The sequence below is a fragment of the Nilaparvata lugens genome, chromosome 4, assembly GCF_014356525.2.
Source record: "Nilaparvata lugens isolate BPH chromosome 4, ASM1435652v1, whole genome shotgun sequence".
NCBI classification, from domain to species: Eukaryota; Metazoa; Arthropoda; class Insecta; order Hemiptera; family Delphacidae; genus Nilaparvata; species Nilaparvata lugens.
Genome location: NC_052507.1, coordinates 30,326,824 through 30,345,182, shown reverse-complemented (window position 1 = coordinate 30,345,182; position 18,359 = coordinate 30,326,824). Strand labels below are relative to the sequence as shown.

Here is an 18,359-nt window from a genome sequence, read left to right as displayed (position 1 = left end):
TCTTAAAGGTGCTCTCTCGGCTGACCTGAAGCTAATTTCTTTTGTTTTTCTATAGTTTAAAGATAACATGTTTGCTCTAAGCCAAGTGTCTAGTTTTTCAAGAGCAAGCTCACAATCGGTCTTCATGTTCTGTTGGTTTTGCTTTTCACCATGACACTTATATCATCGGCGTACATTATACATTCGAAAGGAGCGAGATGAGCGGGCAAGTCATTGATGTAGAGGATAAACAGGACCGGCCCAACACAGACCCTTGAGGAACGCCGGATCCTGTTTTTAGCCATTGAGAATAATAAACTTGATGGAGACCCTCCAGCTCGACTCTCTGAAATCTATCTTGGAAATAAGAATGAAACCAGCTCAGCACGGACCCACTTAATCTATAATATTGCAACTTATTCAACAATATCTCTATGTTAACTAGGTCGAACGCCTTTGATAAATCGGCGATAAGACCGCATGCTTTATAACCCTCGTCTACCGCCGAAAGCACCCCATCTATGTAGTGGAAAAGTGCGTCGGATGTTGAGAGTCCTGGCCTAAAACCGAACTGTTGTTTTGTTAAAAAACCTGTTTCTTGTAAGTGGGTCCTCAGTCTGTCTAAAACGGCATATTCTAAAAGTTTTGTAAATACGGGTGGATTACTAATAGGTCTGAAATTTGCGGGATCTTTTTGGTCACCCTTTTTGTATAGAGGAATCACCTTACCTAATTTAAGTTTTGACGGTATAATTCCTCTGATCAGAGATTCATTGAAAATATAAGTTAAAGGATTGAGAATTGTTAAGGCTGTTTGTTTCACCAAACTGTTAGAGATTCCAAATGTGTCGCATGATTTTTTGTTTGATAGAGATCTTATTAACTTAAAAACTTCTTTACGGTCAATCAATTTAAATTTATTCAATTCTACTGGTTCAGAGTCACTACGGTTTGGAGCTGAATCTTTTAAAAATCTTTCATAGTTGTTAATATTTGTAGTGTCTATTATATTTTGAGATATTTCGACTGGAGTATTTACATAGTAGCTGTTTTATAAGGAATTCTTTACTTATCTATAAAGCTGCGTACAGACTTTCGCGCTGCGCAGAACACAAACGTAACGCGAAAAGTTTTTTTTTTTTTTTTTTAAGATTACGTCCTAAAGACTCCAGTCATGGAGTATAAGACAAGTCATGTTATTACATAATAATTCTAACACTAATTAGTTTAACCTAGTTTAGGTTTGAAAGGAATTCTTGTACACTATAAAAAGCTCTATCAACTAAATATTTTTTAATTTGTTTTTTGAAAATCTTCAAATCATCATTACTTTTCAAGATTTGAGGTAGCTTGTTATAAAATTTCCTACCAATATAATCTGGTTTTTGTTCAAATAACCTACTATTGTGACCCATTATATGATAATCTGCTCTGTTTCGCGTATTATACTCATGAACATCTGAATTCTGGATCACACCACTCGTTTTCACATGCATTACAACTTCATATACATACAAAGATGGCACAGTTAATAGACCAAGCTTTTTAAATAAAGGCCTACAAGAGTCTAACCTATTCACTTTCTCTATACATCTGAGTGCCTTCTTTTGAATCTTAAACACCCTGTCCATATTTTGTTGAGATGAATTACCCCATACTAAAATAGCATACCTAATATGAGATAGTATAAGTCCATGGTAAGCAGTTAACAGTAGTTTTTTATCATTCAGCCTAGCAAGCTGCCGCAGGACAAATACCCCAGATGATATCTTATTACATATCCTCTCAATGTAAGGATGCCATGTTAATTTCCTGTCCAATAAAATTCCCAAGAATGCTACTTTCTCTTCTTGGTCTAATTCATTTTCCTCTACAAACACATTTATTTCTCTATCCTCTACTGAATTATATTTACTTTTGAATTGTAGGAATTGACATTTCTTACTATTTATTGTTAATTGCCTTTGCTTCAAGAATTGGACAATTGACTGTACTCCAGTAAAAGCATTTATTTCTAGACTATCTAATAAATAATTGTTAAAGATAAGCGATGTGTCATCAGCAAACAACAGAGCTCTGTGATCTTTTAACTCTTTTGGTAATTGGTTCACATACAACAGAAACAGGAAGGGGCCCAGAATTGAGCCATGAGGTACTCCAGCCTGGACCTCCAGTTTTTGAGATTTAATTTTTACTATTTCATTCCCATCCACCTTGGTAAGCTCAACACACTGGTTTCTACCTATGAGATATGATTCAAACCATTTTAGTTCTATACCATTCACACCTACAGTTTTTAGTATTTCCAATAATATTCTATGGTTCACACAATCAAAAGCTTTGGATAAATCAAGAAATATTGCGGCTGCCTTCTCACCTGAATCTATTATATCTATTAGTCTTTCAACAAGGGATACTATTGCAGTCTTAGTAGATTTCCCTTTCTGGAACCCATGCTGTTCATCACATATGAAATTAATTTCTTCCAGGTGCATCAATAGCCTATTTAAAACTACTCTTTCAAAAATTTTACTTATTACATTTAGAATACTAATGGGTCTATAATTTTCAACTCTTTCAGAATCACCGCTCTTGAAAATTGGCAAAATTTTTCCTTGTTTCAGATCATCAGGGAAAATACCCTGCTCTAGTGAAGTATTAAGGAGATGCAATAAAGGGTCCAGTAATTCATTTTCACATTCTTTTAAAATTTTGCTTGAGACCCCATCCAATCCTACTGTTTTTTTGTTATTCAAATTTTTTATTATTCTTGACAACTCATCTCTTGATAATGGATGAAATTTAAATACCTTTTCAATTGGCTCAGCATTTAATGTAGTTGTATTATAAGTATTAGTGTTCAGTGACTTTTGGAGATTATATGCAACCTGTTGATAATACTTATTGAAAAAGTTACAAATGTCTATACTATCATCCATATAATTTCCATGTTCATCGATTATCCTAGGGACATTAGTAACTGTATCTTTTTGAGCTGCTCTCCTATTTCTATTAATTACCTCCCAAACAGCAGAGTTAAAATTGGTACTAGTTGTTAATATTTCAGCTGTTTTCTTACACTTAGCTTTCCTCACTTCTTTTGCATAGTTTTTCTTTAGACATTTGTATTTGACTTCACTCGGAACATCCCTCACTAATTTAAATTCCTCATAAGCTTCCCTAACAATATTTCTTTGAGTAAGAATATCTTCAGTTATCCATTCATCTACTTTGTTTAATTTACTTTTTACTTTGACTTTTTTTATTGGACAGCATACACTAATGTGAAATCTTAGAGTATCAATGAATTGCTTATATTTGTAATTTAGGTTACAACTGTTATAAACACTACTCCAATTTTCTTGAAGCAGTTCCTGCTTCAAACAATTTATATTTCCTAGCTCATATTGCTGAATTTCTTTCACAAAAGTTTTTTTTCTGCTTGGATTCTGGCCCTGCAACTTAACATCTAAAATTTGATAGTTATGATCTGATAGATCTGAGCTACCTAACCTGACATTACAACCTTCTATATTTGTGAGGATATTATCAATAATTGTCTGTGAAGTTCGAGTTACTCTTGTATATTCGTGGACCTTAATTTCTAAATTATTCATATTAATAATATCTCTAATATCCTCTGTCATTTTATCCTGCCTGGCAAAATCGGTATTGAAATCTCCTACTACTATAACATTTGTGAAACGAGCGGTTGTAATTTCCAAAAGTGTATGGAGCAGCTCACAAAATTTTTGCCAGTCTCCATTTGGTGACCTATAGATACCTAACACTGCTACCTCAAATCGATCATCAATTTTTAACCTTAGTCCCGTCACCTCTAAATCCATCTCAACAGAAAATCTCTTAACAAAATCCAGTTCATAAGTTTGGGTATGTTTAGCATTGCTAGTGAATATACATACACCACCACTTCTATGAGCTATTCTACAAAATTCTGATCTCAGTGAATAGCCTGGAATCCTAACTTGATTTATTTCCTTTATTTTTAAGCCATGCTCTGTGAAAATAACAATGTCAGGATCCTCCTGTTTAAGAAATACTTCTAATCTGTCAATTTTGTTGCGAAGATACTGAATATTTTGATGATAAATACTAAAAACCTTACCATCTTGTGCTACTCTATCTCTAGCATTTGTAGCTATTTCCCTTTCCCTGTTTTGAGCCAATTTACTAAAAAATCGTTATTTGTTTTTTTGACTGTTTTTAAACCAGAGGATTGCAAACGGCTTTCAATCAGCTCTGCCAATCTATTACAAAAGATTACTTTGCCAGATCGATTTAGATGCAACCCATGATTAGTGAAGTTATGTCTTTTCAGCCTTTCATTTAGAAAACAAATCCCCAGTTGTTTAGAATTCTTATTTTTTAGGCTGTTGATTGTATTATGGATTGATTTGTTTGTCGAATTGATTGCTTCATTTAATTCTGGCCTATCAAACCTATTAGGAATAGTACTTATTAAGTTTGTTTTTTTGCTGAGTGGCACAATTTCCTTGATTTTTTCTGTTACTTAGGAAGATGATTCAAGTTAGGTTCATTTATATTATTTGAGCCACCCAGTACAATTAGATAGTCATTTTCATCAAAGTCTTTAGTTTGTTCCCTAGCTGACTCTACAACTGCATTAATTGATGCACTTGGCTTGAAAAAACATTGGACATCAAATTTATTTTTCAATCTTTTATCAAGGAGATCACTGCAATCACGTCCATGACTGGACATCAGTAGCAGAACTCTCCCTTTCCTATCTTTATTTCCCTCAGCTATATTTTTGGTTGCTGTCTTCAAAACCTCACTGTACGTTTTATTTCGACCATTTTCAGAGCATTTCCCATCATTTAGGTTAGATTCTATTTTTCTGCATTTGGACGGAGGTTCTATCATACATTTAGTATTATCAAATTAGATTTTAGTTTCTTTATTTCCTCCGACATTAGACTACATTGATTTTTTAGATTTAGTATTTCTTTTTTATGGTCTTCATCTTGTAATTTTATAATCAGTTCCAAAGATTTAATTTCTTCTACCATCCCTAACCTTTCTTCCTCAGACGTTTTTAGAGTTACTTCTAATTGGTTTTTTAAATTAGTGTGGCTACTTTGTAGTTGAGCAACTTTTTCGGCTAAAGTAGTTTGAGGAACTGGGGTTTTTGGTTTTGGCGTTTTTGAATTTTGGTTTTGGGAATGCGTAAGTACTCCCGCTATGTGTACATTTCTATTAATAACCTTCGGTGTTCTACTTGAGCTCATCTTCCTATCTAAGAATTATATTACTTGCAATAATAATAGATTTATAAATGATAGGAAGTACGAGACATGATCGCAATTCTGGTTTGCGCACAATCCTTGATTGAGAAACGTGCGTTTGTTGTGCAGCGCGTAAGTTTGTACACAGCTTTAGATCAAGAGTATGGCGTAATCCGTATGAAAAATACTCAAAACTATTTCTAGGACAACTTTCTGACATAGTAAATAATATTCATTTATTTCAATATCTATATATATAAAAGCCAAATGGCACTGATTCATTCACTCACTCATTCATTCATAATTAACCAACAGAACTAAAAATCTACGGAACCAAATTCGTTCAAATTTGGCATGTATGTTCAGTTGGCGATCTAGAGGTGCACTTAGAACGGATTTGAAAAAAAATCCGATGATACTCACAAAATCTGCGTTTTCTCAGCTTTTTCACGAACTAATTGGCAAAAAATGTTCAAACTTGGTACACAGGCTCAGCTAAGATATGAAAATGTTGTATTGGAAGTTAAGTTTCGCCTAAAGCTCAGAGGCCCAAGTTCCGCCCAAGATCAGCGGGGTTTGAGCGTTTTTGCTGCGTTTTCTATACCTTCTCAAGAACCAATTGACAAATCAAGTTCAAATTTCGTACAGAAGTTCAGCAAGGGTCTAGACATTTATTCTCAATTCAGGACTCAGAATTACGCCAAAGATACGCCCAATAAAGGTGGTTTTAGTGCGTTTATCCCATGTTTCCTATAGTTTTTTCTGCCTTTTCTCATATTTTGCATATTGAGAGAAAATGTTTAAATTTGGTACACAGGCTCAGCTGAGGTATAAAAATTTTGTATTGAATAACGTCCAAGTTCCGCAGTTTTTGAGCGTTCTCCTGCGTTTTCTACGCGTTCTCAAGAACTATTTGACAGATCGTGTTCAGATTTGGTACAGAATTTCAGTAAGGATCTAGAAAATTTGTCTTCAGAGGACTTCAGAATTACGCCCAAGATGCGCGGTTTTACTGCGTTTTCCTTGCGTTCCCTAGCGTTTTCTCACATTATTTTTTAACAATCAATTGAGAGAAAATGTTTATACTTGGTGCAGAAGTTCAGCTAGGGTCTATAATTTTGTCCTGAAAGAATTTCAAAATAATTACGCCAAAGATATCCCCAATATAGGCGCTTTTACAGCGTTTTTTTAGAGGGTTTCTTCTCTCAAGTTTTCCATTGAGTTTTCAAAATATTTTTCTACATTTCTCAAGCAAATTTCATACTTGATAGGGATTTCATACGGATGTTTGTCAAATTTTCCATATCATTCCTGTTTAAAAATTCAAATAACTATTAGACTGAAATACAATAATTCTCATAATATCCTAACCAAGTCTCTAATCGAGAAATAACTGAATATTCATTAATGAATTAATTTTTGCAACCCTAAACTACATAATTAATGAATTAATTTATCAAAATTTATTAATTCTGATAAAATAAAGATTTTTGCAACCCTAAACTACATAATTCGAAGAGAACTGATGGTGATTGATTCGAGCCAGAAAGTCTCTTTTGAATTTTTGACGGAGGGAAGAAAACTCAAATGAAAAATTCCTATTTCTGGATGCTCCAGCCGGAGTCCAGACGGCAAGCGATGCGAGCCTGCTGGCTAGTATAATATACACAGCATGTAACTAATACATAATATTATAATTTCGATTCATAAAAATACGTTTTCTACTCTTATTTTACGCATTTCATTTTTCTCGCTCAGACCATGTGAAGAATTAAGATACCATTTAAAATATAGAGTAATAAAAATCTATAATAACTCTAATAAATGTTCCAGATTTTATTATTATTATTGTAATATTCTAGTAAACTAATTACAATTCTCTTAATTGTTGATTTTTGTGCGAATAATTGAATCATTACATTTCAGAATCGATTTCGAGAAGGTGAATCTAGCTAGAAAGTCTGGTGGCTACTGTGACATCGATCAGATTTTCATAATGAACTCGGTGGATGGGCCGACTACTGGCCAGTGTGGACCCCTCTCTGGATACACAAGTAACACTAATAAACTAATTATTTATTGAAATAAACTGCAAACATTCATTTTTGGGAAGTTCATATTCAATTTAGAAATTCAATTCTATTCATTTCACTTCACTTCTACATCTCATTCATCTTGAATCCCATAATTGTTTGGTTATTCATCCATTTATCATATGACAGGCATCATATATGGCATCATTTTATATGGCAGGATACCATTATCAATTATATTTGACATATATTGTGGGACCGTATTCTCCACAATAAATTATGAATATTATCTAGAAATATTCATTGTACTGAACTGTTCAGGGGTGCCCACAAGGGGGGGGGGGGCATGGCGAAATTTGCGCCATCAACATTTCTGGGGGGGCATGATTTTTTTTATATTTTATGACAACATTTTGAACCATGGTTATCCTAATGTAGTTAATTTTTCCCACCTTTACAATGTTATATTTTGCTAAGTGTAACTCAATAGCACAATTGATAATATTTTGTATGCAGGAATTTTAGTAATTTTAAGCTTATGAATTTGAAGGAAAATCTTTGACAAAAATAAATTACAACTTCATCATCCACTATTATTCTGATTACCTTTGCTTAATTTAAATTTTTAATGGTCCTGTGTTTGAGTTTCCTTGCTGTTGCAACCTAATTTTCTTAAAAGCACAATGATAAGTTGAATTGTAATGTACATTTTAATCTAATAATTATTTTAATTTCGAAGGCGTTTCATGATGATATTAATGTGTCTGAAATGGGAATGCAATTATGAAAAACATCGCAAACTCTAGTGAATTTTACAGAAGAAAAAACTTCTCTTGTCAAAAATTAGTGAAAAATATCAAATGAAACCAATTTCAATCTTTTAAATTCACACTCCATTTACCACACAGTAATCAAGTAATTATTGTAATACTTCATTACTTTTTTCTGTTTTGTATAGTAGTCCAGTCAAATGGTCGTTTTTCAGGAAACAGCCCGAAATAACTTTTCGCGACGTTCTATATGTATTTTGGGGCGCTGAATTCTAATCTGAAATTTGCTGATATGCCAGAGGGCGGCTTCACCCCCAAAACTCCCAAAAAACCCCAAAATTTCGGATTCTTTTCAAGTTTTCCATTTAATCTTGAGAACCTTTAACTTTTCGAGAAAAAGCATTCTCTAAAATATTGAAGATAATAAAATTTCCAATAAATTGAGTGGTGGCGCAGGACTCTACGAGTTTTGATTCCGGAGCTAAGAGTTTTCAAAAAAGGGGTATTTTTAAGGGGTTTTCAAAATTATGCAAACCTACCACTTCTACCCTACAACTAGGATCTTTTTCTAGTAATGATAGAAAGCCACACATCACGTGAATTAACAATATATTAATTCTGAACAGAATTCCTTAGGTACCTAGGTACCTGTTTTTGAATTTAGTAGTGGTGGGAGGAGGAATACACCCAAAAATAGAAAATCATGTCCTACAGCCAAAATTCAAATTCTCATAATACCTTTTCATGGCCTTCCTAACAAAAATAAACATATTTCGGCTGAAATATCCTTATGAGAGTTATGTTCTATGAGAATCACTCCTTAGATTTCAGTATTTCCTAGTGGGGGGCACACATAAGGATACGTCCAGGATCAAAACTTTAATCACTTATAACTTTTGACTGAATGATCACATCTCCTCGTACTACAGCTCGTCAAGGCGGTTGAAAATCATGTATCATCTCACTAAAATTTGTTTAAAAAAAAGAAATTCCTCCTTTAGTGTATTTTAGCCCATATTTCAATGCATAGAAGAATGACCGATTTCTATATTCAAAACTGTGTGTCTCGGTAACTCAAATTGATACTTGGCCTTGATTTGAAGAAAAGAATCTCCTCTTTTGAGGTGAATGATTTTTGTAAAAATATAATCGTGAAGTAAGATACGTATGTTTCAAAAAATCAAGAAATATGCGATATTTTTCTCATTTTCACAACCTCGACAGTTTTTCGATATAAACAGTAATGCAAGTTCAATTTAAGGCAACTCAGCTTATAGAGCATGAAATTTTCTCTCATTTAAGACCAATCGCAAGTTTCTATCATGTATTGTACTCATTTTAGAGACTCTTTAATAACAGTAAAATCGCAAGAAAAATGAGAAAATAAAGATCATTATTCAATTGGCTGTAACTTTTGAACGGTATTGAAAACAGAAGTAGGCTATATTTCATGGGAGTGAAAAGAGGAGAAAATTCATCACAACCTCGACCACTTTTTGGATTTTTTATCTGAAGTGCTCCACAAGATACGCAACGTTGCATATGCGAGACTGTGAAAATGGGGGGAATATCACAAATTTCTCGCACATTCAAAGTTGCGTATCTTGTGGAACACTTCAGATATAAAATCCAAAGAGTAGTCCTGCGCGACCACTCAATTCATTGAAAATTTTATTATCTTTAATATTATAATTATAGAGAATGCTTTTTCTCGAAAAATTCAAGGTTCTCGAGATTAGATGGAAAACTTAAAAAAAATCCAAAATTTTGGGGGTGAAGTCGCCCTCTGGCGTGTCAGCAAATTTCAGATTAGAATTCAGCGCCCCAAAATATATATAGAACCATCGAAATTTTTTCGGGGCTGTTTCCTGAAAAACGACCATTTGACTGGACTATAAGTTGTTATCCTATTATATTAAGCGAGCAATTTATGTATATCTGTTTATATTTTTCTTTTTTTATATCTGGTTATCTGGCTATCTGGTTATCTGGTTATTTATGTTCAACGGATCTCGGAAACGGCTCTAACGATTTTCACGAAATTCAGAATATAGTAGGTTTATGATATCAAAATTCGATTGCATTAGGTCTCATCCCTGAGAAAACTCCCTGAAGGACATGAAAAGGATAATTCATCCTCGGAAAAACAGATGATGATTTCGTCGTCTGTCGATAACAGAAAATGCATGTGCCTGTGTGGGAGATCAGCTGTGTAATCAATTAGCTTACCGTATCTCTCGAGAAATCTAGAAATTTTAATTGACTCGATCAAAATACAGTAATCTGATTTGTTGACATGAGATGGTATATATCATAATATTTAAAGTTAATCATTATTTTACAGTTCCAAGGGATTAGTGAGTGTTATTTTGTTATTCAATTTGGTATGTAAACAATCTAAATTAGAACTTTTATGTTTTCGAATATTTGGACTGAAAATTTCACTTGAATTCAAGTGTATGAAACATAACCTACTTTTTGGAATATTAAATATTCCAACTATAAATTTTATAGTGAATAAATCAAAATTCGGGGAAGAAACAGTTTTGGGCTGTGCCTGTTAATCCTTCCCCAATCATTTTAAAGAATTGAGTTCTGTTTATCAATGAATAAATAACGAGCAAAGCTCGGTGCCCCGATATTTGATATTAATAGATAGAATTTATAAAATGTACTTGTTCAGATGATATCCTTATTCCAAAAACCAAACCATTTAAAGATACATTTTGTTCGACTTGTGTTATTTACTTCTGTAATGTTGAAAAGTGAATACTACCAACAACACAACATCAGTGACAACCTATTCCAATTTATGATAAATATCGGGGCACCGAGCTCCGCTCTGGAGTACCTACAAAAGCATATACAAATTATTACGAAAGAAGAAATTATAATAAATATTCATAGTTCATACAGAAAGGTTCTATCTAATCACAGTGGATTGAGATTAATTCGCAGAGGAATGCAAAAATTTCTCTCACAAAAGCATGTTAAATTTTAATCCTGATTAATGTCACGTGAACCAAATCACAGAAGGCCATCTCAAAAAGATAGCTTATCTGATTGGTTCTACTGGAATTAATCAGGATTAAAATTTAACCGGCTTTTGTACTACTGCCACTAAGTACCTGATTGAATTAGGTACAAAAGTTCAACAGCTGAGTCATAATTTTGTCTCAGTCCCACACACATGCACTCGCTCACTCACTTCCATCATCAACAGACGACGAAATTATCAGCTGTTTTTCCAAGGATGAATAAATTCTTTTAATATCCTTCAGCGAGTTTCCCCAGAGATGAGACCTAGTGCAATCGAATTTTTATATTATAAACCTACTATGTTATGAATTTCGTGAGAATCGTTAGAGCCGTTTTTGAGATCCGGTGAAATACAAACATATAAACATCTTGAAATTTAAACATCTAAACAGAAATTGCTCGTTTAATAGTATAGGATTTAGAATACCTAAACTTGCCGACATTATATTATATTGTATGAATAAAATCGTTCCAAATTTGTATGAATGTTTACCAAAATTACTATGCAATATTCTTTTGAAATAAAGAATTATCAATGATATTATTATTCAACTTTTTATAAGTAACCTTAACATTTAAAAAGCAAAGCCTCCCTTACTTATATTTTAATATCCTATTAAAATATGTGTCATGTAGTTTTTCCTGATGTAATGTAGTTCTTTCTAGTCCTCCCGAACAAGAACGGGTGCACTGCTAGTCTCAAAAATAATATCAAAAAGATACTTTATTTCTATTTTAAAAGAGATAAGAAACGATGGTATATATTTTTACAATATTATGAAAACAGAAAGAAGTCCTCACAAGACCAAAGGTAAATAATGTCCTTTGGAAGATTAGAATGTAGAGGTGCGTACAGATATACGCGCCGCGAACATGAGCAATTCACTTTTAATCAGCTGATTATATCTGTATTTTTACAGAAACGGTAAAATACAGATATAAAAAGCTTGGCATCAGCTGATTAAAGTGAATTGCTCATGTTCGCGGCGCGTATATCTGTACGCACCTTAAGATGTGAATTTTATTGTCATACACTGACTAATGTTAAAAACTGAAGGGTTGGGAATTGGGGTACTTTGGGGGGGGGGCATTACACTTGGATTGGGGGGGGGCATGCGCCATTGCCCTTGGGGGGGCTGGGCACCCCTGGAACTGTTTCATCTATTATTAGAAGAAAACTGACATAAAGTTATTTTGTTTACGTTATCCAGGCAATAAATTTGTTTTGAAGCATCTAAATTTGAAACAGATTACGCGGTGTAGACGGATGGAGAGAAAAAGGGTACAGATTCAGGGGACATTATGGGGTATTTAGGGGGCGGTTACAAACGGGATATTTAAGATTTGAGTGGGTTATGAATAAGGAAAGGTGTAGCTTATGAATTGATAGAAAAGAGAAGATTTAAAATTAGAAATCAAAAAAGAATTAGACTAAAATTGGAGAAAGGAATTGTAGAATTGAACTTGAATGAAATTTATTTCAATTTAATTGAACAGTTGGTAGCTATGGTACTATTGCTGTCTGTTGAGACCAGGACTGGAAGCAGCTCCACGCACCCAAATAAAAGCCAATTCTTTCGTCTTGACATCTATGGAGGGGGCTGTGGGAGGGAGGGTGGTAAGGACTTTGACTTTGAACCATTGGTCAAAGTTCTTGTTGTGCTCAGAGCCATGGGTAGGGAGGTATTATTTTTAAAGGAAGCCCTGTGATTGTTGATCCGGAGGTTTAGGGCAGTGGTGGTTTCACCCATGTAGAAGGCAGGACAAAAGTTGCAAGAAAGGAGGTCGATGCAATTTTTGGAGATGCAATTACTGGATTGATGGATTTGGTGGGTGTAGTTGGTGATAGGATTGGTAAAGGAGATGGAAGAATCAGTGATAGGACAGGTTTTACAGTGGGGGCGTTTGCAAGGTAGGGTACCAGGTGGAGTTGGGATTTCATCAGAGGTGAGTGATTTGTTTTTACTGAGAATTTTCTTGAGGTTGAGAGGCTGCTTATAAATGAGGGTGGGTGGTTGCTGGAAAAGGTGTCTGGTAGAGGGATTGGAGGAGACGACATGGAACAGATCTTCAAGTAATCTGTGGTCTCTGCTGCTACAATTGACTCTCCGTGCGTACTCTGTGGTCACACAACCGTTGGATTTCAAACTGCAGTCTGCTCGGTTGAGGAAGGGAACTCAGTTCCCAGCTCCCGAAAATTCTTGTTTAAATGTAAGTTTTCAAGTGTTTTCAATCTATTTATGTCTTGTGTCTCCTATATATTATATATATATATATATATTATATATATATATATATATATATATATATATATATATATATATATATAGCACATAACAGAAGACACTTTAAAGTTTGTAATATAAATTAAATCAGGGGACATGAGACATAGATTGAAAACACTTAAAAACTTACATTAGAAATGGGGAAAGGGGAAATGAGTTCCCGAAAAATTCCCCCCATTTCTAATGTAAGTTTTCAAGTGTTTTCAATCTATTTATTTCTTATGTCTCCTGTTTTAATTCATATTACAAACTTTACAGTGTCTTCAGTGTCAAACTCCAAAGATCTGTACCACCTACTTCCCTGGAATTGAAAACCTCAAACCTGTCCTTAAAGATCTGTTCCATGTCATCTCCTCCAATCCCTCTACCAAACACCTTTTCCAGCAACCACCCACCCTCATTTATAAGCAACCTCCCAACCTCAAGAAAATTCTCAGTAAAAACAAATCACTCACCTCTGATGAAATCCCAACTACACCTGGTACCCTACCTTGCAAACGCCCCCGTTGTAAAACCTGTCCTATCACTGATTCTTCCATCTCCTTTACCAGTCCTATCACCAACTACACCCACCAAATCCATCAATCCAGTAATTGCATCTCCAAAAATTTCATCTACCTCCTTTCCGCAACTTCTGTCCTGCCTTCTACATAGGTGAAACCACCACTGCCCTAAACCTCCGGATCAACAATCACAGGGCTTCCTTTAAAAATAATACTTCCCTACCCATGGCTCTGAGCACAACAGGAACTTTGACCAATGGTTCAAAGTCAAAGTCCTTACCACCCTCCCTCCCACAGCCCCCTCCATAGATGTCAAACGAAAGAATTGGCTTTTATTTGGGTGCGTGGAGCTGCTTCCAGTCCTGGTCTCAACAGACAGCAATAGTACCATAGCTACCAACTGTTTAATTGAATTGAAATAAATTTCATCATATCATAATAAATTACACAGCTATAAAATATATATATATATATATTTAATGTTCAATAAAAATGAAAAATAAATTTCATTCAAATTCAATTCTACAATTCCTTTCTCCAATTTTAGTCTAATTCTTTTTTGATTTCTAATTTTAAATCTCCTCTTTTCTATCAATTCATAAGCTACACCTTTCCTTATTCATAACTCACTCAACTCTTGAATATCCTGTTTGTAACCGCCCCCTGAATACCCCATAATGTCCCCTGAATCTGTACCCTTTTTCTCTCCATCCGTCTGCACCGCGTAATCTGTGGTCTCTGCTGCTACAATTGAGTCTCCGTGCTTACTCTGTGGTCACACGACCATTGGATTTCAAACTGCAGTCTGCTCGGTTGAGGAAGGGAACTACAAACTTTAAAGTGTCTTCTGTTATGTGCTATATATATATAAACAGGATACACACGACACGGATAGATTAATGTACCCTCCCTAAGTTGATAGATTAATATATATATATATATATATATATATATATATATATCCTTCTCGTTTAAATGTAAGTTTCTAAGTGTTTTTATTCTATCCGTGTCGTGTGTATCCTGTTTATATATATATATATATAATATATATATATATATATATATATATATATAGGGTGTCCCAGATAAGGTGTAAACCTACCATAGATTCTACATGCAATTTGCAACAAAAAATGTTCAGTAAAATTTTCTCCTATCGACCTTCGTTTTCGAGATATATCGATTTTTCAATATTTTTCAAGTATAGGCGTACTTCCAGCCATTAAATCGTCAATATCTCAAGAACCATTGGTCTTAAGTGAATTTTGAGGGCATCGTTGAAAAGAGGACAAAATTTCACATTGATTTGATGTATAAAACATTCCAAAGTCGATTATAGAGAAGTATTTTTTAGCGGTCAAAGTTGAAAAAGAGTCGAGAAAAATGTGTCTGAAGTTTTCAAAAAAACTTCAAAAATCACTCTTTTTCAACTTTGACCGCTAAAAAATACTTCTCAATAATCGACTTTGGCATGTTTTATACATCAAATCAATGTGAAATTTTGTCCTCTTTTCAACGATGTCCTCAAAATTCACTTAAGACCAATGGTTCTTGAGATATTGACGATTTAATGACTGGAAGTACGCCTACTTGAAAATATTGAAAAATCGATATACCTCGAAAACGAAGGTCGATAGGAGAAAATTTTACTGAACATTTTTTGTTTCAAATTGCATGTAGAATCTATGGTAGCCGGGGTTTACACCTTATCTGGGACACCCTGTATATATATATATATATATATATATATATATAATATATATATATATATATATATATATATATATAGATTATATTTGTTTGATTTCAAACTGCAGTCTGCTCGGTTGTGGAAGGAAACTCAGTTTCCAAAAATTTCCCCCATTTCTAATGTAAGTTTTCAAGTGTTTTCAATCTATTTATGTCTTGTGTCTCCTGTTTTAATTGATTTGGATTTTGATAAGATTCATTTTTCATTGCGAAGTCCTAAACAGAACATTAGCAGTCTATCATTCAGTATTAACAGTCATTAACAGTATTTTCATATCATTAACAGTCAATATGTATTTTAACCAACTCAGATTCTATTAAGATTTCTGATAATTTTATTTTCACAGCGATTGTAGCAGTTGATCCCGGGCAATCGAAACCATTGAAATTGGCAGTTGTCATACAGAACGAGAATCATTACAGATGGCTTATTAAGTTAATGCAGATTCCTTGTCATCAAATTCAACGATTCAACAGTAAGTTTTTCATATTAATCACATTTACTATACCGTCAATTTCTCAGCTCTAAAGTGTATATTTTTTTGAATTCCATTTTCAACATTGCAAGTCATTCCTTTCTGTATTTCTCATTTCTAATCAATTAATTAGATCTAGTAAAATATTAAAAAACTACATAAAATATTCTCAACTGTACTCTTTTGATAAAATAGTATGCGTAATGCGTCTCATTATTTCACAAATGATAGAAGAATACCTGAAAAATCCTAATGAGCACCATTTTCAAATTAGCATATTCGTCGTAAGGCAACAATTGTACTAATAATTGATGATGATATTAATAACTGAATATTGTTCCATCAGATGGAGTAGATATTAAAAAAATGGAAACTGCCTCTTCCTGAACTGTGTATAGTTCAGGACCTAGTGAAGCCCGTAAAGGCCCAAGACCTGCGTAAAGTAAAGGCCTAAATGCACATTAGATTGCACTACCTATATCCTACAACGTATTTGCAGATGGAGTGTAGGCTACCCTACTTGCAGTAAAATAAAAATAAAATACAAATAGTACTATTTTTCTTTAACACCTTTTAGTTCTTTTTAGTTACTAACACCTTGTTGTTAGTAACATGTATAAAGGGCGAGCTATTGCATCTCTTTGATCACAACCACTCGACTACACTTCTAACTGGTTAGTTGTAAAACTAGTGTTAGAAATTCGTTAAGAGGAATATAGCTTTCAGATAACCGTTTTGCAAATCAGACACTATTCTTACTGGGATGAAAAAGAATTGCCTTTACGTCGCTACCGTTGCTCTGACAGGGGGTCTGAGTTCTAGGGATTAATCTGATCAGGATCACACAAAAGGACGGAATGACACAACTGTTTGGAATGGATCGAATGGAGCGTAGCTGCTCCGACGGGATTGGACAAGTTATAGCAGCTTGTCGATCGCTACCACTCACATGGTGAGGATGGGTAGGACTATTGATACAACTGTCCGGAAGGATAGGATGGAAGTGCTGTTAATCCTAGTATCAAACAGAACAACTCAGAGGGGCAAGTATTTGCATTACAAGTAGGATTCAAGGACCTGAAACAGTCAAAGGATTCGAAAATTTAGGGATGAGCTATTGCAGCTATTCGCTTATTGCAACCACTCGGAAAGACGGAAAAGGTTTAGGAAGGAGATATATTTATTGAACGGGTACCTATATTATTGTCTAGGGGATCAAATATAAAATCAGTTAATCAAAATAAACTTTTATAAAATCGTATGCGAGAGCGATCGGCTAAACATCTAATACTTTAAAGGAGAGAGACGAATTATTAAATAAATATATTATTATTATTATTATTATTATTATTATTATTATTATTATTATTATTATTATTATTATTATTATTATTATTATTATTATTATTATTATTATTATTATTATGTATATAAATGAAATTGACTAATTGATTCAACTGATCTCACCTAATAACTCTCTAAATTCAAACGGTTGAGAAGGAAAGTGGTTAATAATAAAAAAGAAATGGAATTAATAAACAAATTAAACAATTCAGTAAGCAATCGGTTAATGAATCTGTTAAAAATAAACTACTATTTGCAAAGCAAAAATAATCGGGCACCTATTCGAACAGCCAAAATTAAAACCAACCTGAATCGCAAATGAAGATCAACTGTGGGTTCGAAGTCGTAGTACGGTCTGTCGTCAGCCACAGCAGTTGAAAGAATGAGATCTGTTGATTTAATTCTTCCCCGTTTATAGTCTAGAGTAGGGTTGGACTTTGATCGATTGAAAACAACAAGGATTTCAAGTCAATCCTTGCAAAAACAAGATAATATGATTTGATTTTACCTGTAATTAACTGAAAAAGAGAGCAGGACACTACCCGTATTACAATAAGGAGTTTGGGTTGAAAGGAAGATAAGATACGGCCGGCTGAACGCTGATAACAAAATCTATTTTTGACTCACTTTACTATCTTCATGTCTTCATTGAAATGAAATTTCACAGACAAAATAGAATAGGAAGGGCGAAGAAAATGAGACCCTTAAAATGTTTGATTATTAATTTCCAATTTTTATTATAGGCTGTTGTAGGCTGTGTTATAGTTCAATTAATAATTTTCCTAAACTACCTATGCACAGTGTTGGGTAGCGTGATTCACGCTATATATTAGTTATATATTAGTCTTGAAATGTAGTGAAGCTACAATAGTTGCTACTTTGAAAAGTAACGCGCTACAATAGTGCGCTACTAC

General features: G+C 33.8%; 1 protein-coding gene across 4 annotated transcripts in view; it reads left to right on the top strand.

Moving 5' to 3' along the window:
- Window positions 1-18,359, top strand: part of LOC111048009 (chymotrypsin BII) — a 62,007-nt gene that overhangs the window by 28,257 nt on the left and 15,391 nt on the right. For all 4 annotated transcript variants that reach the window (XM_039427322.1, XM_039427323.1, XM_039427325.1 and 1 more), the window contains 2 exons: window positions 7,173-7,300; window positions 15,973-16,101. In XM_039427322.1, the coding sequence (XP_039283256.1) occupies window positions 7,173-7,300; window positions 15,973-16,101 (257 nt within the window). The remainder of the gene's footprint in view (window positions 1-7,172; window positions 7,301-15,972; window positions 16,102-18,359) is intronic.